A 27,107-nucleotide genomic window follows, 5' to 3' on the forward strand; every position below is an offset into this window, starting at 1 on the left:
GCTAAGTGATGGTGGTGATCCACCTGCTGACTCGCTAAGGGATGGTGGTGAGTCTGTCTTCTCCTGGGGCCTCAGTAAGCAGACAGCGACGCTTTGGCTCTACACCCTGTGGTTCTAAGGGCAGACGCCGCACCCCCACCCCACGCACCTTCACTGCCGAGGCCAGGAGCCGGTCCCGCTCCTCCAGCTGCCGGCGCTCGCTCTGTAGCTCGCTGCCCCTCTGCAGCAGCTTCCGCTTCTCCTCTTCTTTGACTGTGAAAGAGAAGACCAGGCCCCACAGGGAACTGCAGGCCAGCAGGGGCTGGGCCGTGGCTGAGCAGGAGAGGTAGAAAGAATCCTAGGCCTGTGCCTATAGGTCATCCTGGCCACATCCTCCTGCAGGGGCCGGTGGCTCTCGCTGGATGCACGGGGACTGGAATTCCATCCCCGCAGTAACTGCCCTGCACACAGAACTAGTCCCAGGGGTCTTTGGCCCAGAACAGCCTCTGCTGGGCCCAAAGTGAGTCCAGCGGTCTAGGGGCGGGGTTGGACAAAAGGGAATTGGTGCCCTTTCCCAGCTCCCAAGGGTGTCTTTCTTACCTGTCTTATGGGTGACGTAGGAGTGCACAATAGCCAGCATCCCGGTCCAGGGCACACCTTCGTCTTTCTTTAAGGCCTGGAGGGCAGACGGGGAACTGAGCCAGCGGACAGCCTGGGGGCCCGCCACGCCCTGGCTGTGTAACCCAGGCTGGCGGGAGGGGCCAGGGTGGGGGAAGAGCTCCCTGGGCTGTCATAGCCACCCTCTCCCTAGGTCCCCACAAAACCCAGAGTGACAGGCAATCACAAGAGTTATGTTTGATTTTTGTTTTTTCTTTGTTTTTTTTTGTGGTACGCGGGCCTCTGACTGTTGTGGCCTCTCCTGTTGCAGAGCACAGGCTCCGGACGCGCAGGCTCAGCGGCCATGGCTCACGGGCCCAGCCGCTCCACGGCATGTGGGGTCTTCCTGGACCGGGGCACGAACCTGTGTCCCCTGCGTTGGCAGGCGGACTCTCAACCACTGCGCCACCAGGGAAGCCCCGAGAGTTATGTTTTTTGAAAAAAAGATGACTCCCCAATGATTTTACAAGTAATACATTCTGTAGAAAAGCCTACTTTTAAAAACACTGATAACTTCCCCACCACCCAGCCAAACACAGCTATTTTCTCCCAGGTTTCTGTTATTCCGCACACTGTTTTTTCTCAGACAGCTGATGATCAAACTATACAGCAGCTATAAAACCTGTGTTTTATTTATTTATTTTTGGCCGCACCACATGGCACGTGGGATCTTTCCCAACGAGGGATCGAACCCGCGCTCCCCCCTGCACTGGAAGCGTGAAGTCTTAACCACTGGACCACCAGGGAAGTCCTATTTTTATTTTTTTTTTAAACGTAATCCCACATAATGAACACATCCCAAAGAACCGCAAAATCCTTGTAAAAAATCATTTTCAGTGACCACATCTCACTGAGTAAAGCGCTGGAATCTACTCCACCAACTCCTGGGGGGAAGCCAGGCTGGTTCCTTCTCTCCCTTTTATAAAGAAAGGCTGAGGGGCTTCTTTTTGCACAGAACTTTACCTGTATAGAACTATTTCCTTAGACTCTATTCCCCAAAGCAAGACGCCGGGTTTAAAAAGTGTACACGTCTTTAAGGCAACATGTACGAGTGCCCGCTTCACCGCACCATCGCCAGAAGGGAGTGCTGTCGTTTTTGCTAATTTGATAGCTTTTCATTTGCATGTTGTCATCAGTGAGATCAAACGTGCTAACTGGCACTGTTTTTTGTGGTTTGTGTCGTTAGTTCGGTTCTTCCCTGGGAAATCTGGAGTCACCAAGTCAGACAGCAGCAGAGGGAACCTCTGCTCACTCCGCACCCGTGGTCCTCACCGGCAGTGTCTGAGACGGCCACGATGGGGGCTGCCGTTGGCATCCGGTGGGTGGAGGTCAGGGACACTGCTGAACACCCTGCAGTGCACAGGACGGCCCCCAAAATGGATTATCCTGGGCCAAACGGCAATTGTGGCCAAGTTGCAAAAGCCTGCTCTTCACCCAGCTCCTTCCTCAGCCCTCCACGGCCTTCCCCGTCTCTGCTCACGGCGGGGACGACCCAGGAAGCAGAGACGGTGAGTGGCCTCAGACACTGTGCCGGGTGAGGGAGGGCCCCGCGGTTCCGGGAGATGGTGAGGGTGAGGGTGCGGCCGCTCCGCAGGAGCACGGCCTCCTGTACCTTCTGCTGGCACTTGGGGCACACCCACACGCCCTTGGGTGCTGTCTTGAGGGGCGGGTCCAGGCAGCTGAGGTGGTAGGCCCCTGGGCAGGTACCGCAGGGCTGCAGGTTGGCCCCTCGCTTGCAGGCAGTACAGTGCTCATCGTGGGTGATCTCGTTCTGGAAGAGACGGGAGGGTGGGGGGCGGGTCAGCCGGGCTGGGAATTGGGGGGTGGGGTGCAGGACCTGCCTGGGGCCCAGCTCTTCCGCCAGGTTCTCAGCAGCTCGGGAGGGGAGGAGAAGGGGTGATGACCAAGGGGACACAGGCCTGGAAACCAGCAGCATGCGGGTCTCCTGCCTCAAAGCCAGCACCCCTGCAGGTGTGTGGGCTCCGCGCAGCAGGCCTCGGGCTCAAGGCACCTGCTGTCCCCACGCCCGGGCCGGCCTACAGCTACAGGGAGGCTGCAGACAACGCCTGCCCGCCACGGCTGCGATCTGCGACACCGCAGGGTTACGGCTGCAAACAACGCGGCCTGACGGAGTTTCAGCACGTGGCGCTTTCCAGTGGTTTGACTGTTACAGGCGTGTAGGGACTGGAAATGCCTTTTACAATCAGATGTGAAACTTAGTAAAGAAAGACACTGAAAATCAACTCTGAAGCCGCGCCCACAAATGAGGTCATGACCAGCCAGCATCCTGGGAAGCGGGGACGTGGTGCATGCGTGGTGGGCTGGGGTCTCACACGATCATTGAAATGTGGGCATGTGGGGTGAGACCCTGAGACCCAAGTCCAGTCCCTTATGAGGTAGGGAATGAGGACCAGAGAGGACCAGCTCTGCCCAGGGTCACACAGCAAGGCCAGACAGAACACACTGGCACCCAGCATCAGCTGCTTCCATTCAGGCCTTCGTGGCTCCTGGTGTCCCTGCGTCTGGAGGGCTCCTGCTTGAACCTGCGGGCTGAGCCCTGTGGTGATGTCCAACTCTGCCGGGCAGGCTGAAAAGTGGACTGGTGGTGTACGAAGCCCTCAGCACCGAGGACGGAGGCCGAGGCCCTCAGCTCCACTCCAGGGCAGCAGGATGCTGGGGTCCCGCGCCCCTTGCCAGGAGTGACCCTACCTGAACTGTATGGAAAGCATGCCCGCCACCCCCCCAACCAGGCGTGAAGACCAGGGGACACGTACCTTCCAGCAGGGGTCCTCATTGGCTAGCACAGGGAAGAAGGGTGGAGAGCATGTTAGAGGGCATGGGAGGGGCACCAGTCAGGACTGGAGTCCACGAGGCCCAGTGTGAAAGGAGCCTGATGGGAGTGTCACAGGCCCCAGTGACTCCTGGGTCCTCCCCCAGGGCCTGATGGGAGTGTCACAGGCCCCAGTGACTCTTGGGTCAGCCTGATGGGAGTATCACAGGCCCCAGTGACTCCTGGGTCTTCACCCAGGGCCTGATGGGAGTGTCACAGGCCCCAGTGACACCTGGGTTCTCACCCACGGCCTGATAGGAGTGTCACAGGCCCCAGTGACTCCTGGGTCCTCACCCAGGGCCTGATGGGAGTATCACAGGCCCCAGTGACACCTGGGTTCTCATCCAGGGCACCATGGAAGTAAAGGTCTCTGCCCCAGTCATGGCCAGGACCCACCCAGAGGTAGGTTCACCGTGGCCCCTGAGCTCCCTGAGGCACATGGCAGCAGTGAGCTGTCCTGCGGAGGAAACATTGCTCCAGGGATCCCTCAGAGTGACTTACTGTCAACTCGTCTTCAGCCATAAAGCACTTCCATTCTAGTGAGTGATGCCAAACCACATATTTTAATGATCACAAAAAACAGTTTTCTTTTTAATTTCTGGAAATCATACCATCCAGTGGCAAAAACAGCTCCTGCGTGTACACAGCACTCGACGGTTTACGAAGTGCTGTCATGTTCACCCCTCCTGTCACTGTCCCAGCTGAGAGGCCGGGACTATTATGGGCCCGTTTTCTATAGATCAGCAAACCAAGGCCCAGGGAGGTAACGTGGTACGTGAGGACAAGCGTGGCCACGGCGCAGAGGGCCTGGTGGGCTGTGATGCGCCATCCACCGGTCAGCAGCCATGTGGCCGCTGCTGTGGACAGGGCAGGCTGGGTAGCCGGGCCGCTGCCAGTGGAGGGAGGTACGGCCCAGCCCAGCCCACAGCTACCCTGCAGGAGAAGTGCTTACCTCTTGCTGTGAGGAACAGGGGGGTGTTGAGATAGTTGGACGCCAGCCGCTTCCTCTGCAGGAACAGAAAACCAAACCAAACCACCAGATCATGGGGAGCCCTCCTTGGCGACACTGACCCCGCCCAGGGCTCACCCAGGACAGGCTCCCCATCCTGGGCTCCGGCCTCCAGCCGGACACCCATGGCCAGAGGCAGAAACGGGTACAGACACAGGGCCGTGGGGAGGGGGAGAGACAGGTCGGCCAGGGCAAAAGCCAGCCAAGGCTCTGCCCAACAGGTCCGTCCCTGCTCCCCGTGGGCACATCTGCCTCATTCAGGAAGGGCAGTCAGGGCTCTCCGATGGGGGCAAATCAGTAACAAAGCTGACACGTGGCTGTCCCTCTGTGTTCCTCCTGTATTTTCTTTCTCAGCTGGTTCTGGGGTCAGGTGGGGAAATGAGGTGTATTATGGACTGGCTCGCTAAACCCCACTTCTCGGCATGAGTTCCAGGAACCCTGACGACAAAGAGTGGCCCCCAGTGCCCAAAACATCACGGGTAGATGGAAGCTCCTGGTGTGTTCCAGAAGGTGGCTTTAGTCCTGGGCTTTAGCAACCACAGGCCACGTGGCTTCAGACTTTGGTGGTTCGACACGGCTTTGGCTGTGGCAAGAAGATGGTTCTAGACTTGGGTGACGGGCTGTAAAGCCATCTCTCTCAACGTGATTGGGCCGTGTTCAGGGCCAGGGGAGGGACCCACGGAAGGGCTGCTCCTGGGCTACGTATGTGTCCAGGGCTCAAGGTCACAGGGCTTTGCATCGGCTCTTGATTCGCTCATCAGGTCATCTCTGGCCGTGGCCACAGGCTTCGGAGAAGAGGTCACGGCCATGCCCACAGAGCAGGGGATGCTTCCATCAGTGAGCACAGAGGACACACCGTCTCCTTGGGTGGAGATGCGGAAACGGCTCCGTGACTCTCACAAATGGGGCCCAGCGCTTGGGGCCCTGTCTCAGGACATGGCTTGCTCAGAAAATGGGGGAGGAAGTGAGAGGGTATAAACACGTGTGTTCTCCGAGCAGGAGTCGGGGGACAGTACAAGCAAGGACAGGCGGGCGGGCCGGGGAGGCAGGCGACGCAGACACAGGTGGGCTCTCCCCACAGGGTCACCCACGGGAGCCCCCCTCCCAGTGAGGGCCAGTTTGTGAGCCATAGATTTGGGACCACTGGCCCAGGCTGACGAACACCCCCGGGGACGCGAGCACAGCATTTCGGTGGCCCTCGTCCGGGCCCTCTGGAATGTGCCAGGCCCTGGCCTCTGCAGACATGGCTCCACGTCAGGGGGCTGCCCGACTTCGGGGCCTTCAGGCAACGGCTTCCATCCTAGGGGAAGATTCCAGGGAGTTTTCCCTAGGAAAGCCCAGGCCGCTGGCAGTCTCTGCAGAGCCGGCTTCTGGGAGATGACATCTGGATTTTAGCCTAGAATTGTGGACTTTAATTTGCAAAGGCAAGAAGATCTCATTCTGGATTCAGTTCCTCCCTGGGAATGTGCTGATGGGAGGGGGCCAAGGCGCTCCCTGGAAGCATCCTTAAGTCCTGACACTGCATCGCTGGCTGGTGTTTGGTTACTCTCATCATCTCCTTACGGGGCCGCAGCGGGCCCCGGGCGGGCAGTCTGGACGGGATTTGGATGGGGAGGGAATTCCCTGCCTTGGAGTTCACTTTAATGCCCTATTTTACCAGTTTCGGCTACCCGGGGAAAGTGCACGCTGCCCACCATGAGGAAGCAGTCTTGGAGCCGGGGTACCGCCGTGTGAAGGGGAGCTGGGCTCAGTGCGTCGGGAGGAGGGGAAGCCGGGCATGCCAGGCCACATCTCTTGTTCCTGGTCTCGCGCCTCCACGCGGAGGGAAGTCAGCTGGAGTCACGGCCGCTCCCTTCCCTCCTCCCCGGGGGAGACAAGGAACCACCCTCACTCAGCCCGGCCCCTTCCGGGCCTTTCTCTCCATGGCCTCACATTCTCGGCTCTCCAAGTCATGAGCTCCGCCGAGCCGGCCGGGCTCCAAAGTTGGGCCTGAGTGGTCCCCGGAGGCCCAGGCGGCCAGCACTGCCTGCGACCAGACCTCGTGCCGGATAATTTGCAACCGGCATTCCCACCACACCCCCCAGGGCAGCCTAGGTGAGGTGCCCCACTGACACCCGAGCCTCTGCATCTGTCTCTCAATTGCCTCTGAGCCCAGGAGGTAAAGAAAGAATTATTGATAGCACTCCCCGAACTCTAATCCCTGGAGGGGCAGGTGAGGAGGCCAGCCCAGGGGAGCCTCCCCATTCGCTGGTGTGGAGACGGGGGGTCCCTCACCTCTGTCTCCAGGAGGCCGCTGTAGGCGGGGTTCGCTGTGCTTCTTCTCTTCCGCTCCTGGCGCTTGCTCTGGATTTCTGGAAAGGCACAGACACAGCAGTTACTGGCAACTTCCTGCCCCAGGACCCTGGATGCCTCCTCTGCAAACCCCGGGCGCCACCATCCCCTCCTGTCCTGCAGCCTCTCTGCCCAGCATGCGCGCCCCAGAGTGGCCCAGGGCGGGTGGGTGCCCCCGGAATCGCTCACTCTGAGGCAGGACAGACCTGCTGGCCCCAGGCTGAAGGACTGACTGGTGGGAGGTACCCAGAATCCAGGCGCCTGCTCTCAGCAAGGCCCCGTGTGCCATCCTCCGGCCCGGGGATGTCTCTCATGGGACCCTGGGGACAGCAGATGCCCACTGGTCAGACGCTGGCCTGGCTGAGCTGCAGGGTGGGACTCCGGGCTCCTGGGAAGGGCAGGGGCAGCCTCTGTTCGGCAGCCTGACCCCCAGGACGCCAGGCACGAGTCCTCCTGATGGGGGCCGGCGTGGTGGGCCTCATGCAGCTCGAGAACTGGGTTTTCTCTCCCCCTTCTCGTTTTCATTTTCTTCCTTTGCTTTGACTGCCAGGTGGGCCCTGTCTCTGCGTGTAGCTGTTTTGACATTATTTCCGAATCTCTGTCTCTTGGACCTGATTTCTTCTTTGAAACTGTTTCAATATTAGTCGTGTGTTTCCTGTAAGGCACCTCAGACCCTCTTTGGGAAAAGACAGGGTCCAAATAAATAAGTATTTAGGGTATCATGGGTGAGAGGGAGGAGAGTTTTCACAATGAGGATGATTTATAAAAATAATAACATTCCCAAATGTATTCGCAGAGTGTTTTTATCTCAGTTGCCACGACACCCCTGAAAAGTCTGAAAATGTGGTTTTCCTCACGTTGTAGATGAAGAGACTGAGGTTCAGAGTGGGGAAGGAGCCTGCCCAAGGTCACCCAGCTGTAAGCAGCACGGCCAGGACTTGAACACGGGACTACTGACGTGGATGTGCAGGCCAGTCCCACGGCCCCAGGCTGCCTCCATGACCCCAAAGGCAGAGCATAAACAGCTCTCAAAGGCTACCAAGCACAGCTGGATTCCTTACACCCAAGTTCAAGCAGGAGTATTCAGACCTTCAGATGGAAAGCTCAGAGAACCCCTTCCGGCCCCGCACAGCAGAAGGAAGGGGGCCGCAAGCAGGGGCTGCTCAGATGAGACTTGCCCACTGGGGCCAGGTCAGTGGAGCCTGGGGGGCTGGGGGGCTGGGCCACACCCCTGTCCCTCTCCACCCAGATCTACACCCCAGCTGCCGCCAGAGAGCGAGTCAGACCCAGGGAACGCAAATGCAGGTGGCCGTGGAAAGGCCTGGACCCACCTCCTGGGCACGTTTGACTCAGTTGTGCACAGGAGGCCCGGGCGAGCTGTGTGGGCTCCCCAGGTCCCTTCCCTTCCCCAGGCTTCAGTTACTCACCTGCTGTAATGGAGAGAACCTCCACCTGAGATTAAAGCCTGTAAGTGCCTCGGGCACTGGGGGATTCAGTTCATTCCTTTCCTTTCCTCGATTTTAAGGAGGAAAAGCAAGTGAAGTTTCCTTCCTAAATCCAGATTTACTTGGGGTGTAGGCATGTTTTCACTTTATAAAATATCTTTAGCGGTGAGGTCAGAATCGTGGAGAACACCCTGAGCTGGGAGTCAGGAGACCTGGATTCCAGCCTGGGCCTGATACTGACTGGCTGTGGGACCTCGAGCAAGAGAATCAACTTCTCTGGCCTCAGCTTCCCCACAAGTGCAACCAGAAGGTTGGTTTCCATGCTTTCCAGGCCCTTAGATTCTATGACGATGCACAGATTGATCCCATCGGTAAAGTCAAACAGCATCTGTAGTGTTACACTGACCTGTCTGCTCAAATAATGTTCTGATTTCCACCGATGGGTTTGGGGGCAGACGGGACCCATGGACCAGTTCAACAGCAGGGGAGGTGGTGCTGGGCATTCCTCTTGGTTCTTTACAACAATCCCAGGAGGAAGGGTGGGTTGTTATCCCATTACACAGACAGAGAAACTGAGGCCCAGAGGAGCTGGGGGACTTGCCCAAGCCTGAGTAGTTAGTAACGGCCGAGCTGGGCACCTTGCTCTTATCACTTCACTGTGCTGCCTCCAACTTGGGGGCCGGGAATGCCCAAGGTCCCTTCAATAGACACAGTGGGTTTCGTGCACAGTCACAAGCTGGGAGAGCGGGCAGGCACCCTGGTCTTCGTGATGACCACCTGGCACTTGGCACCCACCGCGCAGAAGGTGGGTCACACCCGGGGGCTGCCATCTGACCGGGAATCCGAGACCCACTGCTTCTGTCTGATGCCAATTCAGCAACCCCCCGCCCCATCCCGTGGGCCAGGCCCAGCTCCGCCACAAGGGTCCTCACCTTCCAGATGCTCCGTCGTCACCAGGCCCAGCGCTACCATGAAGGCGATTTTCTGAGGGAAGGAAACAGAGAAGGGTTAACGCAGCTTTTCTGTTTTGGGTTTCCTTAGTTTTCATTTCATGCTCTTTCTCCGTCCCGGGACCCCACCCAGGACCCCATATGACGTCAGTCATCCTGTCTCCTCAGCTCCTCTGGGCTGCGACGGTTTCTCAGACTGCCTTCTTTTGGATGACCTTGGCCGTCTGAGGAGGACTGACCAGGAATTTTGTAGGCAGACCCTTGTCTGGGATTTGCCTGGTGTTTTTCTCAGGATTAGACTGGGGTCCTGGGTTTTGCAGGGAGACCACAGAGGTGAAGGGCCCTCGTCCCATCCCCTCGGCGCGCTGCACGCGCCGTCAACATGGCCGATCACTGTGATGTTGACCTTGGTCACCTGGCTGAGGTGCGGTTGTCAGGCGTCTGCTCTGCGAAGTTCCTCTTTACCCCACCCACCGTCCACACTGTCACCTTTGGAGGAGGTCACGACGCACGGCCCACATCTAGGGAGGTGGGGATTAGGTCCCACTGGTGCTTTTTTTTTTGGCCATATAGACCATTAAAAAATTGTACATAGTAGAATTTATCAGTATTTTCCTTTGCAGTGTCTGGAGTTTTGCATCTTAGCTAGAGACTCTGAGTTTAGAAAGCAAGTTGCTTACGTTTTATCTTAGTACCTAGAGTTTCACTTTTTCCATTTAAATTTTTGATCTATTTGGCATTCATCCCGTTGTATACGGTATATATGGATTCATTTTATTCCACGTGGCCACTCGTTTTTTCCAATACCATTGATTGAAAATTCCATCTCTCCGCTTTTCACTGATTTGAGGAGTGAATCATACACACACACACACACACGGCCCTCTATTCCGTTCCTTAAATCTTCCCATCTATTCATAAGCTACCACCTCACTTGTAGTTCTCAAGGCTTTACAGTAATCTGACGGCATTAGAATCCCGTCCCTGTTTTTTCCTGTTCCGAGCTTCCTCGGCTCTTCTCGTTTATTTTTTCATGTGAAATTTAGAAACCATCTTCGGTAGTTCTGAGAACGAGGGAATCAGTTGGTATATTTCCTGGGATGAGGCTAAAATTATAAATTAACTTAGGACATAATGACAACCTAATAATATTACATTTTGCTCTCCAAAGCCACAAGGTGCTTCTGTTCTTTGTCTTCAGGAGTTTCAAACTTTTCCTCAAACAGGTATCGATCATCGTGTTTATTCCTTGGCATTTCATCCTTCTGTTGCGATCGCAAATGCAGTTCTCTAGAAAGCTTCTAACAGGTTGCTGTGCGTTTCTCTAAAGACTACTGACGTTTGTAAGTTACCACACCGGCCGCCACGCTGAATTCTCTCATTGTCTGCAGCAGTTTTTCCGGTGAGAGTCTCCTGGGTTTTCTACAGCATCTCAAATAGCGACTGTTTACTCCTTCTTTCCAGTTACTTCAATGCTGTTGAAAATAGTTTGCCTCAATCTGTCACCTTTAAATCATATTCTTCGATCCACTGACAGTTCCAACTCCACAAACGCGACAATCTGAGAGCTCATTCCTCCTCTCTCCCTTCTCTCCCTCGCTCTCTGCTCACTTAGGTGAATCTTACACATTAATATTTATGTGTCATCTCGTACATGTAATATTTACATTCTGTGCCAGCACCCTTATCCTGTTTGTTTTACTCCGTAGTTAAATATGCACGACGCTCAACCAGCGTTGGTGCCAAGCTTTCCCAAGCGTCTCGTGGTCGATGGGGGTTGAGTTTCTAGTAGTTTCTCACGAATGGCTCATGGGAACAACATTTCCTGAGTTCTTGGCAGATTTAGAACCTTTAGTCTGTGGCCTTTCAACGTGAAGGACATCTTGGCTGCACCTAAGCGCCTTGGGTCCCCTTCTCTCTTCCCGCTCTCCTGTGTTCTGGACTGAATGTTGCCGTGGAAAAGTTAGAAGCCGGCCCAGTTGTTCTCCCTCTAAAGCGACTTGATTGCTTTTGCCTGGATGCCTACGGATCCTCTTGTTTCCATTAAAAGTCAGTGACTGGGCTTCCCTGGTGGCACGGTGGTTGAGAGTCCACCTGCCGATGCCAGGGGACACGGGTTCATGCCCCGGTCCGGGAAGATCCCACATGCCGCGGAGCGGCTGGGCCCGTGAGCCATGGCCGCTGAGCCTGCGCGTCCGGAGCCTGTGCTCCGCAACGGGAGAGGCCACAACAGTGAGAGGCCTGCGTACCGCAAAAAAAAAAAAAAAAAAAGCCAATGACTTTACTGGGCTGTGACCCAACGTTAACCCAGCACACACGTCAACTTCCCCTGGAACCTACTGTGTCCTTGCAGTATAGAAATTAAAATCTCCTTTCATTTCAGTAAATTTTCTTGAATTACTTTTTAATTAAAGTTTTTAAAATTATTATTATTTGGGCTGCTTTGGGTCTTCTTTACTGCACGCTGGCTTTCTCTAGTTGTGGTGAGCAGGGGCTACTCTTCCTGCAGTGCACGGGCTTCTCATCGCGGTGGCTTCTCTTGTTGCGGAGCACGGACTCTAGGCGCGTGGGCTTCAGTAGTTGTGGCACATGGGCTCAGTAGTTGTGGCGCACGGGCTTAGTTGCTCAGTGGCATGTGGGATCTTCCCGGACCAGGGCTCGAACCCACATCCCCTGCACTGGCAGGCAGATTCTCAACCACTGTGCCACTGGGGAAGCCCCTTGAATTGCCTTCTAAAAACAGTGAAGCAACACCACACCGTGAAAACTCAGGCCCATCAGATTCAGTCCTGGAAGACGTGTGCTCACGTCAACACAAGACTACGAAAGACGACTGAGGTGGCCGCAGACCTGCTCAAACAGGGGTTCTGAGGTCCAGCAAGTCTCCAGCCAGTCGATGCCAGTGCAGGCTGCAGTTTGGTGCCACCTGGTTGCAGTGTCACTTCCAGGGTCCTGTGGCTGAATGGACAGTGGCCTCTAGGAATCTGCCAGTCCTGGCACCCCCTTCACTGGCCTGAACTGGGAAGGCTGGGCTGGGCCAATACTAGCAGAGCCCATGCTCTGCCTCCTGGTTCCCCACTCGGCCTTCCCTTCCCTCCAGCCCTTCCTCCGCAGAAAACAACTTCAGCCCACCATCACCGACATAACAGGAGCAAACTGCCTACCACGTTATAGCCAAATTCATATCGCAGGGAACCGTGGGAAAGTTTTACTGTAGCCCTTCTGCCCCGTCATCCCGGTTTTCTTCTTTAAAGCCTCCAATTATCCACCTGTTGTACCTTCTTTGCTTGTCTTCTCTAGGTACCACTTCCTAATATTTAAAAATCCATTCTTTCTTTTCTGTTTTGTATACTTCTCTCGCTCCTGCCTGCTAGGTCTTCCTCTGTCTTCTGCTGTGACTATGGTGCCCTGTGCTCCCCCAGTTATGTAGTTATGTGATGGTCTTCCTATTTTTTCCTGAAAATTTCCAGCTCACGTTTCCCTCTCTCCAGTACTTCGGTCTAAGTGGCCATCTCTTCCCTCAGCCCTTGTCTTTCAGCACTGCAGCTTCCTTCTTAGTAGTGATTACTGTATTGATTTCTTTCTTTTAATTCATAGTAGAATACTGGACTTTGGGGGTAGTGTTTTTTATTTACGGTAGAAATTGCTTCTCTTTCTATATTTCTCCTTACGGTGGCTTTGTACCAACTTCACTCTTCAAATACGGTGCCTCAGTGGGATTCTGTTTTATCACGCCTCCTTGCTGCCCAACAAGGTCAAGGAGGGTCTGTGGCACCTTCTCTGCTCCCGGAGGCCTTACGGAGGTTTTCTTTCCATATCCCTTTGTGTGGTCCCAGCCCTGTCTACCCTAAGTGCGGCTCACAGACACTGCCTGTCCTTTTGCACTTGAATGCAGACTTGTGATCCTCAGCACGGATGAGTCGTTCTGCAACCTGCAGCTCCCTGGCCGTCAGCAAGGCCCCGCCCACACCACTCAGTTCTGCTGCTTCATATATATATGTGAATATATAATTTATACATATATAATTTTATATATAAAATTACATATATATAATTTTTTATGCTTCTTTGCATCTCTGTGCTATCTCTGTGGTACCATATTCCAAAGCACTAATTACCTCTGTTCATCCTGTCTAGTAATTTTTTTTTATCTCAATCACCGTGTTTTTCATTACCAGATGTTCAAATAATTTTTGTAACTGTCTGATGTTTTATTTTCATGATTTTTTGGCTTCATTATTCCTTATTTATTTCAAGTGAATGTTATTCCTTTATTTTTAACTTCTTTGAGTATCCTAAACATATTTAAAAGTCACTGCTACGAATACGCCACAAAATTAGCTTCATCTTGAATAAATTCACGTTCCAAAAGTTGATTTTATTGAGTGTCCTTCTTAGCATTAGATCGCATCGTGTGTTTTACAATTCTGTCCGCAGACTCACCTCGGGCGCTGCTTCTTTTCTTCTCTGTTTTATGTTTCATTTTCTCTCCCTACTGCTTACCCTCGCCTTATAGCAAGTTTGCAGTCACTCTGGCCTTGCCCAGCCCAGGGGTGGCCCCAGGCACAGGCTGGCTCCTGGACTAGCAGGGAAGCCTGGTTCTGCTCCTCTCTTGCCAGAAGAATTCAGGGGACCCACTGCCCCTTGGGAGCCGCCTGGTCACCCTCATCTGATTCTGAACCTGGGGGCCACGGTCTGGGGCATCTGTCGTGCTCACTGCCTGTGTTTCTGGGACACAGCGATGCACAGTCACATCTTTACTACTGGCTCTTCCTGCATGCTGTCTGTTGTTGCTGAGGGTTTGCAGCAGAGAGGTATGGTCCAAGCGAGAACTCAAAGCCATACTAATGGGGGCTGTGCTCTGATGGCTTTCAAGAAAGGGGGTGACCAATACAAAATTGAGGAGACCCTGCCATTTTTGATGATGTGGATGAAACTTGAAGGCATTACGCTGAAAGAAATAAGGCAAACAGAGAAACACAAATGCTCTATGATTTCACCTATACATGGAATCTTAAAAAAAATCAACTCTTGGCAACAGAGAACAAATTGGTGGCTGCCAGTGACAGGGGGTGGAGCTTGGGGGAAATGGGTGAAGGTAAGTCAAAAGCTACAAATTTCCAGCTATATGATAAATAAGTACCGTACAGCACTGAACTGAAGTTAACAATACTGTCTTGTAAATTTGAAAGTTGCTAGGAGAGTAGATTTTAAAAGTGCTCATCACATAAAAAATAAATAACCATGTGAGGTGATAGATATGTTAACTACAATTACCCTGGTGATCATTTTGCAATATATACATATATCAAATCATTACGTTACACACCTTGAACTTATACCATGTAATATGCCAATTACATCTCAATAAATTCTAAATGGAAGAATGTTTTTAAAAAGAAGACGGGTGACTTGGTTATTTCTGATCTAGCTGCAGGGAAGAACCCATCTAGGGGTTCGGAGCCTGGGCAGGGCCAGGGCAGGAACCGGGGCTGTGGCAGCAGGGATGGCGTGGAAGGAGGGAGCATCTGTGTGCATGGGTCTTGCCCAGAGAGGCGGCCGGGGCTGGCGTGTGGCAGGGCTGGAACAGGGCTGGAACTCCTGCTCTGGCTGTCATTCCACAGGGCACGTGCTAATCTGAGGGTGACCAGCTTGGACAGATGCTGCCCGAGGCCAGAATAATGAGTAGCACAGAAAAGGCCAGGCTCTGTCCTAAAGAAGGCAGAGGACTTGGGACAGGAAGGAGACTACGGGGCCTGGGGCAGGAGTCTGGAGCCCTGGTTCTGTCTGGGTCGAGGGGCGGACACGCTGGCCTCTCTCAGCCCGCCTCCTCGTTTGTACGATGAACACTGTAATTCCTGCCCCACCTGCTTCACAGAGCTGCTGGGAGGATGCGGGAGAAAAGGGGAGGAAGCACAGTTAGCTACGCAGGCTCACTCGGCAGAGAGGTGGGCTCACTGCGCGGGTCCCTTCGATGTCTCGGGTGGGCACTGTCATCTCATCTCATCTCACAGGCGCCTGCGGGCTCAGAGATGCTGTGCGTGTGGGATGTATGGACACTGGGACCTCGACAGCCGCTACCCCAGAAGCCACCGTACAGCTGAGCCTTACAGACAACCGTCAGTGTCTCTACCCCAAATCCACGCCCCACCCCAGGGCCCTGAGCCCGCGCCTGGCTCAGCTGGTGAAGTTCCTGGGGCAGCTGCTGCTCTGGCCTCAAGTGCTCCTGACTCAGATCCTTCACGAACAGGTTCAAAGGCCGCCACGAAACCCGTGTCTGTGCAGCACGACTGCTCCCAGCCCTCTTCTGAAAGCAACTTTAATAAGGATTTTTACACCAGGACGTGTTGTAATTGCAAGTTCTATTTAAGTCATTACACGTATTTACACTAATTATGTAATTAGCTGTAATTATACTAATTGTATAAATGCACAATAATTGACTAAGATATACTTTGAAAGAACAAAGAGAATGTACCCAGAAAACCTTCCCGAAAATTAAGGGTGCAGCAAACCTCATGGGAGGACAGAAGCGTGCTCATGGGAGCCTGAGCTGCGAGCTGGCCCGGGCCTCACCCCGCACACGGTAGGAGCTCATACATTGCCACCAAATGGAATGGGTTGTCTCTCTTGAGACAAAACTGGGCCTCAGGCCACAGAGGAGACTGGCTCCATCTCAGCCTCCGTGAGTGGTCGACTCTATGAACTCCCAGCAGGCTTTCTAGACATGTCAAAGGACAATAGCCAAGTCACTCTCCTGCTCAAAGATAGTCCATGGCTCCCCACTACCCACGCAATCAAGTCCCACCTGAGTAGCGTGCATCGGGTCTTCCAGGACTGGGCTCCGATGTCCGTCTGTAACCCCATGTCTAGAAATTCTCAGGCACACATGCTACCCACGGTCCAAACAGACCAGCTGACTTTCCTGGGAGTGCTGAGTCCTTTCCCTTCTGCCCGGGCAGTGCCCTCCCCCTGCCTCTTGCTCTTTTACTGAAACCCTACCTGTTCCCCATGTCCCTTCGATTGTGCCCCTCCCCTGCAAGGCCTTCCGCAGTCCTTCCAGATGGAAACACGGCTCTCTCCCTCTCCCTGGATCTCCCACAGCTCAGAATCTGTAACTCTCTGATGACACCTGACAATTTTTTAACCCAAGTTCAAGTCCTAGTGGCCGTGCCTGTGTCTGCCAGTAGGAGTGAGTTTCCCTAGAGCCGGGACAAACTACATCTGCCCCGTCTCAGTGTCCCCACCCTCAGCCCAGAGCCTGGCCTGCAGCAAAGGCTAAGACATGATTGACAAATAAATGAATGGATGAATGACTTCTCTGGATGACAGCACTTTGCTAAAAAGAATCAGAAGGAACGGGAGGAGCCCAGAGGGATCTCTTCTGCCTGCTGGGGATGGGTGGTCAGGGAAGGCTGCCTGGAGGAGATGGTTTCTGAAGGGAATCCTGTAAGATAAAGCAGTCAATAGGGAGAGAAATGGGGGCTAAGCAGGGGCAGTCACATGGAGAAGGGCCCAGGGGGTGGTGATCTGGGCCCAGGACGGCTGAGGATGCAAGCAGGAACACAAGGATGTCGCTTGCTGTGACCAAAAAATCCCACAAAGAGCTGATGTTTAAGGCCTTCAGGGTCCTGCCGTGCCACCTTCAGACATTCAGTGAACAGTGGGGTGGAGGGAGGGGCAGGGCTGCTTTAGGGCCACGTGTGCCAAGAGCAGCGCTGTCCCCTGGACGGAGGGTCCTGAGGACAGGGGGACGGGTGGGGACAGCGGGGGCTTGGGGTGGTGGGTCACAGCCAGCAGTGCCCAGGCACTGTTCTGGGGCCTCGGCAGACACTGACTCACGAGATCCTCCCAAAAACGCCGCCAGGAAGGCAGACTCATCCGTGCCGTCCTCACAGATGAGGAAACGGACGCGATCTGCTCCCCACCCCCGCGCACCCCGCCACACCTGCGCTGCGATGCAAATCCAGGCGGTCTGGTCTACGGCTGGTGCTAACCACTGCCCCACGCTGCCGCTCTGCCAGCAAATCCCGGACACACAACGGCTGAGACCTCAGCTCACTGGGCCAGTGCTGCCTGGAGCTCCCACGGCCCAGGGCGGCTGTGCTCTGGGCTTGTCGGGGTGAGGCCCGTCCCCACTCCCTGGGCAGCCGTGTCCTACAGCGGCCCCCAGACCACAGCCACCCACCTCGGGGTTCTCCTGGCTCGGGGGCCGGTCTTCCTTCTTCTTTTTGGTGGCCTGAGCTCCCTGAGATGGCTCCTCTGTGGGCGGCCGCGACTCCGCCGTGCTCTCGGGCTGCGTCTGCACTTGAGGCTGAATGATGATGACCTGGGGACGGGGCAGAGGGGTGAGGGGGGAACGGGAGGGCCCAGGGAGGGCAGGCCCACAGAGCCCAGGGCCAGGTGTGTCCGCCCCAGACGGGCACGGGGCCTCGAACGGCGGTATCACAGAGGAACGAGGAGGCTTGCACCCACCTCTCCAGTCCACGGGGTGCCTGCACCCTAAGGAGAGTCTGCACGAGAAACGGTCCTGGTTTAGGAACCAGAAGGCCTGGGTCCAATCCTGTGCTACTGGCTCCCGGCTGTGTGGCCTCGGGGAGGTCACTTCACATCTCTGAGCCTCAGCTTCCTTATCAGTAACACCTTCGCAATACCTACTTCCAGGCAGGCTGTGAAGATTCAGGCGGAAGGAACACTCAAGGCAGGTTGGTTTCTTTCTCCCCAGTTCACATGCAGGAAAACTGAGGCTGAGAGGGCTCAGAACTGCTCCCTGCCTGAGCTCATCAGGTTAGGTAGCAGAGGGGCTGGGACCCTTCCCGGGTCTGTCTGGCTGCCTGCCCTGCTCCCCCCTCCCCAGGCCACTGTTTCCGAGGTGCTCAAACCTGGCCTGGGGGTTCGGGCAGGTGGGAGAAAGGAGGTCCCGTTTTGCTCACTCTGAGGGGCCCTGCCAATCCTGGGGGGATGGAGAGGGGGAGGGGAGTCTAGACCCCACTCAGCATCAGGCAGAGCAGCCCCGATCCAGCGGTCCTCATGGGGCTCAGGGCTCATTGGTTGGGGTGAGGTGCCTGGAGCTGAGAAGTCGGAGATTGACTTCTGCTGCCTGGCCTCTCCCTAGGCCACAATCGCCTTCACCTGTGAATCACCTAGCTTATTTATGTTTTTGGACATTGAACTGGGAAAGAATCGTTATCTTTTCATGGATCTAGGAGAAAGAATCTACCAGCAGCCCTGGGTCTGGCCTCAACCAGGAGTGACTCGAACTGTTTCCCTCCTAAGAACACGTAGTGACTTGTGAATTGTTTCCTCGGATACTTGCAGCAGACTTTTTTTTTTTCTTTTTTTCTTTTTCTGTGACTTGTGAATTTGAACCTCTTACACATGAAGAGAAAATGCATCCCATTTTTCTGCTGGCTTAAGGGAAAGGACTTTGTTCTTCTTTGTAACATAATTTTCAAATCCCAGAATTCTCTGGATGGAAAAAAATGCTCCCTTTTTATATCCATGGGAAGAAAACAGTAAGATCCCCCCAGAAAAAGGGGCAAAGAATACCCTCAGATGAGTCACACGGAAGGAGACAGGATTCTTGAAAAGTACAGGGAAACCTTCAAGTTCAATACTAACCAAAGGAATTCCGCTTTCAACGACCAGCATGTGTCTGCATCAACTAAAGGAGCAAAAAGCATTTAAAAATGACAACACTGGATGCTAGTGAGGTTGCAGTGAAACAAGCACACTCAACCAACAAACGTCTGCTAAGCTCCCCCTCTGGACCAGGTCCCATCCTGGGGTGCGCGTTTCCTCACTGGAACTTGCCATCCGACCCTGGCTGGCGATAACTCTTTAGGCTTGGAGAATCCTTGGGGATACTGTCCATAAGTGGGAGAGCTCAAAAACATACCCAGAAATATACTGAGTGCAATAACATACGGCTGCAGGAAAGTGGCTGACACTAGGGCTGGGAAATAGGGGACACGGGCCATAAGCAAGAGAGGGGCAGCCTGGTGGACCCTGAATTGGAAACAGAGGAAAAGAGACCAAAGAGAGGAAATGGAACCTCCTATGCAGCCCCAAACACCTCACACAATCATCAAGGAGCTCAGACGGGAACAGGAAGAGGATCTTAGTTTTAGTTTTAAATCTTGGCAACAAATCATAGATATTCCGTTCAGGCACCCGGGGTCCAAAAAGTCCTTGACTATCTCCCTCCATTGGCAGAGACTCTTCCAGTGGTCCACTTGGCCACACGTTTTATTAATTAATTATTCCAACAAGTGAAGTAATTCATCCATCGACCAATCATTCTTTTCCTACTGGTATTAATTCATTCAGCCACACAGTCTTTCGTCCACATATTCATTCCCTTGTACCCCCATTATTCCCACGCCAATTCATTCATTCATCCACACCCTCATTCACACACCGTTCATTCTACCACTGACTCATTCATTCATTTGTACACGCCCCACCCCCACCCCCCATTTATGCACTGATTCATTCACTTATTGTTCATTCCCACGCTGTTCATTCAGTCCTCTGTTCACACTCCATCCATTCCTTTGGCCACCTAATCGTTCCGCCATCCGGTCATTCATTCTGCCCGGGCCCCCTTCACCTGGCCCCTTGGGGAGCCTGCCCGCGGGCGCCCTCACCTGGTTGTCGGCACTGATGAGGAGGGGCTGGACTTTGACGCTGTCGCTGACCACGGACACGGCGGTGCTGGGGGCCATGGCGGTGGCATTGCTGGGGGCGGTGGAGATGAGGGCGTAGGCCACCCCGGCACTGCTCAGAGGAGAGGTGACGGTGGCAGGCTCGGCGAGGGCACGGGGCTGGCTGCCGGGCGTTGGCACATGGCTCACGGTGTTGTTGGCAGTGGGGAGGGCTGGGCTGGGGTTCTTGATACTGACCACGGTGGCCTTCTGGAAGGTTGGGGGCTGCTTGGGTGGCCGGTCCCGGCCCGGGGTGACGGGGAGGCTGTCTGGAATCAGAGTCTTTGGCCTAACCTGGGGAGGGAGGGACAGTGGCACGGTCAGACAGACACACAGATGGGGTGATGACAGCCATGGCAGATGACAGGGGCACAGACATGACCTGGTCAGGGACTCCCACGTTAGAGGTGAGGAGACGGCAGCGGAGAAACCATGGACCTGCCAAGGCTGCCCGGGTCCTGGGCGTGCACTGACTGGCCTGGGGGCTCTGGTCGCGGGTGTGTGCGCGTGTGTGCGTGTGTGTGTTTGTGTGCGCGCGCGCGCATATATTGGGGCAGAGGGAGAGGTGGCCCTTGGACTTTTACAGTTGAGGGGTGTACGTGGGAGTGAAAACTCCTAGGAAGACAGCACTGGCCTTGAGCAGAAGCCTTTCCTTGGAGCCCCAGTCCTGACCCTCCCTTGCTCAAAAGCCTTCCGTAGCTCCCCACGGCCATTAAGTCACGGACAGGCAAAGCGCAGCTCCATTACTCCACATCCAAGGCCCCCAGAAGGCCTCTGCTGACGTCTCCAGAGCTATGCCTGCTCCCACTTCCCCTTCCAGTGCCGCCAGGCCTGCGGTTCTGGTCTCCCCACTGCCACCTGCCCCCTTTTCTCACCCCCGTGTCCGCATGCTCCAGTATCCTTCTGGGGTGCTCGTCCCCTGAGGCCTGCCTCCACCTTGGACTACCAAGACTTCCTACCCTCGGAGCCCTGCTTCTAGCACCATCTCCTCCAGGAAGCCCTCCCTGACCCCCAGGCAGGCTATGAGCCTCCTCGAGGCTCCCATAGCCCCCGTGACTCCTTCTGACTCAGGCCAATCACTCTGGGTTCAAATCGTCTGGCTCCTTGTCTGTCCCCCTCCTGGAATCTGAGCCTCTTGGAGACAGGATCCTGTCTGATTCAGCACAGGTGGGCATTCAGCGAGGCTGCCACAAGGACCAGCGGGCCCAGGGCAGCCGCCGCTCACTGTCCTCGAGCTGGGGGCATCGGCCCAGGCCTGCGGCCCCAGGACAGGCAGGAGCCGTTGTCGCCTGTGCAGCCGGCAGCCCCTCGCAGCTCAGCAGCAGGTGCCCCGCAAAGCTGCGTGCCGGGCGGTACCCAGCAGGCTTCTGCTCCAGACCAGGCCCGGCTACAAAGGCTTTGTGCCCCGATTCAGTCCTCACGGCCGCCAGGGAGGCACTGGCACCACCCTCTCTGCAGACGAGGAGACGCAGCCCAGGTGACTTGCCCAAAGTGCAGAGCCCGGCCGGGGACCCCGGCTGGAACCCAGGCCCAAGGCCTGGCGTCTGCGCCGTCTCCTGAAATGCACCCTTTTGTCCAAAGCTTCTAACACTTTTTTGACTGTGACCCATATTCAAAGATCTCCATTAGGACTTCCCTGGTGGCGCAGTGGTTAAGAATCTGCCTGCTATGCAGGGGACACGGGTTCGAGCCCTGGACTGGGAGGACCCCACGTGCTGCGGAGCAACTAAGCCCGTGCACCACAACTACCGAGTCTGTGCTCTAGAGCCTGCGAGCCACAACTACTGAGCCCGCGAGCCACAACTACTGAGCCCACGTTCCACAACTACTGAGCCTGCATGCCTAGAGCCTGTGCTCCGCAACAAGAGAAGCCACCGCAACGAGAAGCCCGCGCACCGCAACGCAGAGTAGCTCCTGTTCATCACAACTAGAGAAAGCCCGCGTGCAGCAACGAAGACCCAATGCAGCCAAAAATAACCAATCAATAAATAAATTTATATTAAAAAAATCTCCATTACGTCGTGATCCAGTCCAGAAACAAATTTTTCACAAAAAAATGCTTATGACGTGTCTCGGTATTTTCTGCTGTCTTCTAGTCCAGCCTAGTTTATTCCATTAAAAAAAATCCTGGTCATGACCCACTAAATTGATTTCTCAATTCCTCACTGTGTGAAAAACTGGGTCTGGTCCAAACATCTCCTCTGAAGGGCAGGCAGAGGAGGCAGGAGAGGAAAGGGGCTCCCACGACGTCACACCCAGCTCAGGGCTCACCTAAACCTCACTGCTGAGGGGCTGTGGACAGACAGACAGACAGCCCGGGGCCCACCCGCAGGCTGCTTACCTGAGGTAGCACTGCCGCTCCTTGCCCGGCCAACCTCTGCAAGGAGCTCACCTGAGGACCTGTGACAGGCACTGCAGTGATGGTTCCCAAAGCCTGGAAGACAAGAGGAGGGTGGCACTGAGACAGGACACGGCACTGGGACTCATGCGACCCCACCCGGCCGGCACCCGGCGACTCTCCCCAGCCTGGCGGCACAGGGGTGCCTTGGAGACAGCGAACTCTGCTCTGCTCTCCTCTCTCTTAATGGTAAGCTTTTTTTTTTTTTTTTGGCGGTACGCGGGCCTCTCACTGTTGTGGCCTCTCCCGTCGCGGAGCACAGGCTCCGGACGCGCAGGCTCAGCGGCCATGGCTCACGGGCCCAGCCGCTCCGCGGCATGTGGGATCCTCCCGGACCGGGGCACAAACCCGTGTCCCCTGCATCGGCAGGCGGACTCTCAACCACTGTGCCACCAGGGAAGCCCTAATGGTAAGCTTTTAAATCACAAAAGTAATATGTAACATGCAAGAAATTTTGGAAACCAGAAAGAGAATGGCATCCCCGGAAAACTATCACTGTCTCACATTAGCTTCCTTTTAAGTACGTTTTCTCTATAGCTGTACATGGAATTCTGTAACCTGTTTGTTTGTTTGTTTTCATACTGATTCCCTGCAAACATTTTTTGTTATTTTATTTGACCTATGAACGTACAAACATGCAAAGTGAAAAGGAGGGAGGAAGGGGCAGAAAGAAAATGAAGGAAGGAGAGAGTCTGAGAGACAGAGAAGAGGGAGAGAGAATAGAGCAGGAAAGACAGAGAAGAGAGAATAAGGAGTTTATTAGATTTATAAAAATCACCTTAAGCACACACAGCTCAATTTGCCTATAGTTGTGACCTCAATAATCCTGTCAAATTTCAGGACAGGTTATTTAGTAAACATGATGTATATCTTGACAAAATAAAGGAGGCTACTAATAAGAACCAGCGAAGGTTAATTAAGAAAAAAAATCATGCTAAACTTGGAGCTTCCTTCCTTCCCAGTTTCCTTGGACTTGTCTTTTCTCATTTCCCCAGAGTGGAATCCACTCTCATTGTACCCAAAGACACAGCACCACTCACACCAAACAGAATGTGATGTGTAACCTGTTTTTCTACTTGTACTTAAGGACACATGTAAGGTTTCCTGAAGTTGTTACAATCTCCATAAATCACCCTTTAATGGTTATAGAGTCTTTCATTCAGCAGACATCAATGCTATTTCCTCAGCCAATCCCATCCTCCTAGGAATTTGGGTTTTATTCCCATCCTTTTCTGATTAATAAACAGTGGTGTAATATACATCTCTATGGATAAAGCCATTTCCACGTCACAAAGTATTTCTGTAGCACAGGGTCTGAAAACAGGAATCAATGGGTAGGGATTTTATTTATTTATTTAGTTAGTTATTTAGTCTGCATTGGGTCTTTGCTGCTGCACGTGGGCTTCTTTCTAGTTGCAGTGAGCGGGGGCTTCTCATTGCGGTGGCTTCTCTTGTTGCGGAGCACGGGCTCTGGGTGTGTGGGCCTCAGTAGTTGCAGCACGTGGGCCCAGTAGTTTCAGCTCACAGGCTCTAGGGTGCGCAGGCTTCAGTAGTTGTGGCACTTGGGCTCAGTAGTTGTGGCTCACGAGCTCTAGAGCACAGGCTTAGTAGTTGTGGCACATGGGCTTAGCTGCTCCGCAGCATGTGGGATCTTCCCAGACCAGGGATTGAACCCATGTCCCCTGCACTGGCAGGCAGATTCTTAACCACTGCACCACCAGGGAAGTCCATCAATGGGTAGAAATTTTAAAAGGTAGGACTATTTTGGGCCCTTGATATATGTCCCCACTGTGCTAACTCAGGAGGGGCCATGACCAGGGCTCACCCCAACACACCCTCAAATCTCAGCCTCCGAGTCAGGGCTCTTGCCAATGCATGATGGGATGGCCACACCTGCAGCAGGGTGGATATTCAGGGTGTGGAGATGGGAGATGACACACTCCCAGGGACTCCAGGCCCACACAAATACAGAGGATGTGTTTTGGGGTGCCCGTTTGCCTAAGGTCCCTTTTCTAGGAATCAACACTACCTACAGCTGATGAAGGGGAGGTTCCACATGGCCACGTTTGTACCCCATGAGCCTGCCTGATGGGGAGAGGCATCTCTCACTTGGGGCCAGCCAAACCACCAGTGACCAGAGAGGTTCTCTCTTGAACTCAGAAGCCAAAATTCTTAACAAAGTGTCAGCAAGTCAACCCCAGCAATAATATGAAGGATAATACATCTTGAATAAGTTGAACTCATCCCAGGAATGCAAGGCTGCATCACCATGTGAAAATCAGTCAGAAAAAAATGATATGTTTATCTCAATGTATGCAGAGAAAGCATTGAACAAAATTCAACATCTATTCATGATAAAAAATTTCAGCAAACTAGGAAGAGAAAGTAACTTCTTAACCTGATAAAAGGCATCTATAAAAAATGAACAGCTACCATCATACTTAATGATGAATGTTTTTCCACGGAGATCAGCGATGAGGTAGGGATGTTCTCTTACCACTCCTGTTCCCATTGGACTAGAAGTCCTAGCCAGTGCAATAAGGTAAGAAAAAGAAATAAAAGGCCTTCAGATTAGGAAGAAGAAATAAAACTGTCTCTGCAGATAGCAGTAGCAACTATGGAGAAAATCTGACAGAATGTACAAAAAAAGGTTGTTAGAACTAATAATTGAGCTTAGTGAGGTTGTAGGATACAAGTTCAACATACAAAAAGCAACTGTATTTCTATATACTAGCACGAACTCTTAGAAATTTAAAAAATGTTTACCTGCCATTTGCAACAGCATCAAGAAATGAGGAATACTTAGGGATAAATACAACAATAGCTGTATAAGAGCTATACACTGAGAACTTTCGAACACTGATGAGAGAAATTTTAAAAATACCTGCATAAAGAGAGAGACACACCATAACCATGGATCAGAGGCCAGTATTATTAAGATGTAAATGCTCCCCAAATCGACCTATGGCTTCAATACAGCCTCCATCAAAATTCACCCCAAAAAGGGTAGAAAATGACAAGGTCCTTTTTAAATGCATGTGGAAATGCAAAGGACCCAGAATAGCCAAAACAACTTGAAACAAACAAAAAACAACATCAAACAAACAAAGCGAAGGACTTATATTTCCCAACGTTAAGACCTATTATAAAGCTACAGCAATCGAGACAGTGTGGTATAGGTGTTAAGTTATGCAAATAATAGATCAATGGAACTGAATACGGTCCAAAAATAGACTCAAACATATATGGTCAATTGATTTTTCAGCAAAGGCTGCAAACTCCATTAACATAGTGGAGAAAGGACAATAGTTTCACAAATGGTGTTGGAACAAGTAGATACTCGTACATTAAAAACAAACGAGACGTAACGAATCCATACGTCTCACGTATTTTTAAAAAACCCAAATGGATCAGAGACCTAAATGTAAAGCCTAAAACTGTAAAATTTCTGGGAGAAAACACAGGAGAAAATCTTGGGGCTGCAGGTTAGGCACAGTGTCTTGGATACAACACCAAAAGCATGATCCATAAGGACAAATTAATACACTAGACTTCGAAAAATTAAAAACTCCCGAGCTGGAGAGACAGTGTTAAAAGAATGAAAAAACGAGCCACAGACTGGGAAAAAAACATGTGCAAATTACCTATCTGATAAAAGACTTGTATCCAGAATGTATAGAACAACTGTCAAAACCCAATAACTGGAAAACAAACAACCCAATTAAAAACTGATTTGAACAGAACACCTCACTAAAGAAGATATGCTGATGACAAATAAGCAAATGAAGAGATACTAAACATCATTCGTTAGAGAAATGCGAATTAAACCACAGTAAGACACCACCATGCACCCGTTCAGACGGCTACAATAAAACAGGCTGACCGAGTCCAGAGCTGGTGAGGTGCACGCACTACTCTTGGGAACGTAAAGCAGTGCAATTGCACTGGAACAGTCTGACGGTTTCGTAGGAAGTGAAACATACATTTACTGCTATGGACTGAACGCTGATGTCCGTCCCCCCAGAACGTGTATGTTGAAACGCTAATCCCCAGGGTGATGCTTTTGGAGACGGAGCCTCTGCGGGTGATCAGGTCATGAGGGTGGGGTCCTCACGATGGGATTAGTGTCTTCATGAGGACAAACCTAAGAGAGCTTGCTTCCCCTCTCTCTCTGCCACGTGAGGACACAGCAAGGAGTCTGCCATGGTTTAAATGTTTGTGTCCCCCTAAGATTCGCTTGTTGGAATCCTCACTCTCAATGTGATGGTGTTAGAAGGCAGGGCCTTTGGGAGGTGCTTAAGCCAGGAGGGGGGAATCCTGATGATATGAATGGGACTCGTGCCTATAAAAAAGGCTGCAGAGACTTTTTTTTTTTTTAATGTTGAGCCTTCTTTTAATTTATTTATTTTTATTTGTGGCCGCGTTGGGTCTTCGTCTCTGTGTGAGGGCTTTCTCTAGTTGTGGCAAGCGGGGGCCACTCTTCATCGCGGTGCGCAGGCCTCTCACTGTCGTGGCCTCTCTTGTTGCGGAGCACAGGCTCCAGACGCGCAGGCTCAGTAGTTGTGGCCCACGGGCCCAGTTGCTCCGCGGCATGTGAACCCGTGTCCCCTGCATTAGCAGGCAGATTCTCAACCACTGCGCCACCAGGGAAGCCCTGCAGAGAATCTTAGCTCCTTCCCCCAGGCAAGAATACACCAAGAAGTCTGCAGCCGGAAAGAGAGCCCTCATCTGACCATGCTGGCAACCCTGATCTCCAACTTCTGGCCTCCAGAACTGTGAGCAATAAACTTCTGTTTACAGTA

General features: G+C 53.1%; 1 protein-coding gene across 3 annotated transcripts in view; it reads right to left on the reverse strand.

Annotated features, from left to right (window-relative positions):
- PHF21B (PHD finger protein 21B) overlaps positions 1 to 27,107 on the reverse strand; it is a 97,460-nt gene that overhangs the window by 3,572 nt on the left and 66,781 nt on the right. For 2 of the 3 annotated variants that reach the window (XM_004279579.3, XM_049694338.1), the window contains exons 3-12: positions 22,249 to 22,341; positions 19,851 to 20,201; positions 17,390 to 17,530; positions 9,184 to 9,235; positions 6,750 to 6,826; positions 4,419 to 4,473; positions 3,411 to 3,433; positions 2,249 to 2,407; positions 580 to 655; positions 149 to 252 (exon numbers count right to left, since the gene is read on the reverse strand). In XM_004279579.3, the coding sequence (XP_004279627.1) occupies positions 149 to 252; positions 580 to 655; positions 2,249 to 2,407; positions 3,411 to 3,433; positions 4,419 to 4,473; positions 6,750 to 6,826; positions 9,184 to 9,235; positions 17,390 to 17,530; positions 19,851 to 20,201; positions 22,249 to 22,341 (1,131 nt within the window). The remainder of the gene's footprint in view (positions 1 to 148; positions 253 to 579; positions 656 to 2,248; positions 2,408 to 3,410; positions 3,434 to 4,418; positions 4,474 to 6,749; positions 6,827 to 9,183; positions 9,236 to 17,389; positions 17,531 to 19,850; positions 20,202 to 22,248; positions 22,342 to 27,107) is intronic. The other variant, XM_049694339.1, reaches the window with a different exon arrangement.

Source organism: Orcinus orca, chromosome 11, assembly GCF_937001465.1.
Source record: "Orcinus orca chromosome 11, mOrcOrc1.1, whole genome shotgun sequence".
NCBI lineage: Eukaryota > Metazoa > Chordata > Mammalia > Artiodactyla > Delphinidae > Orcinus > Orcinus orca.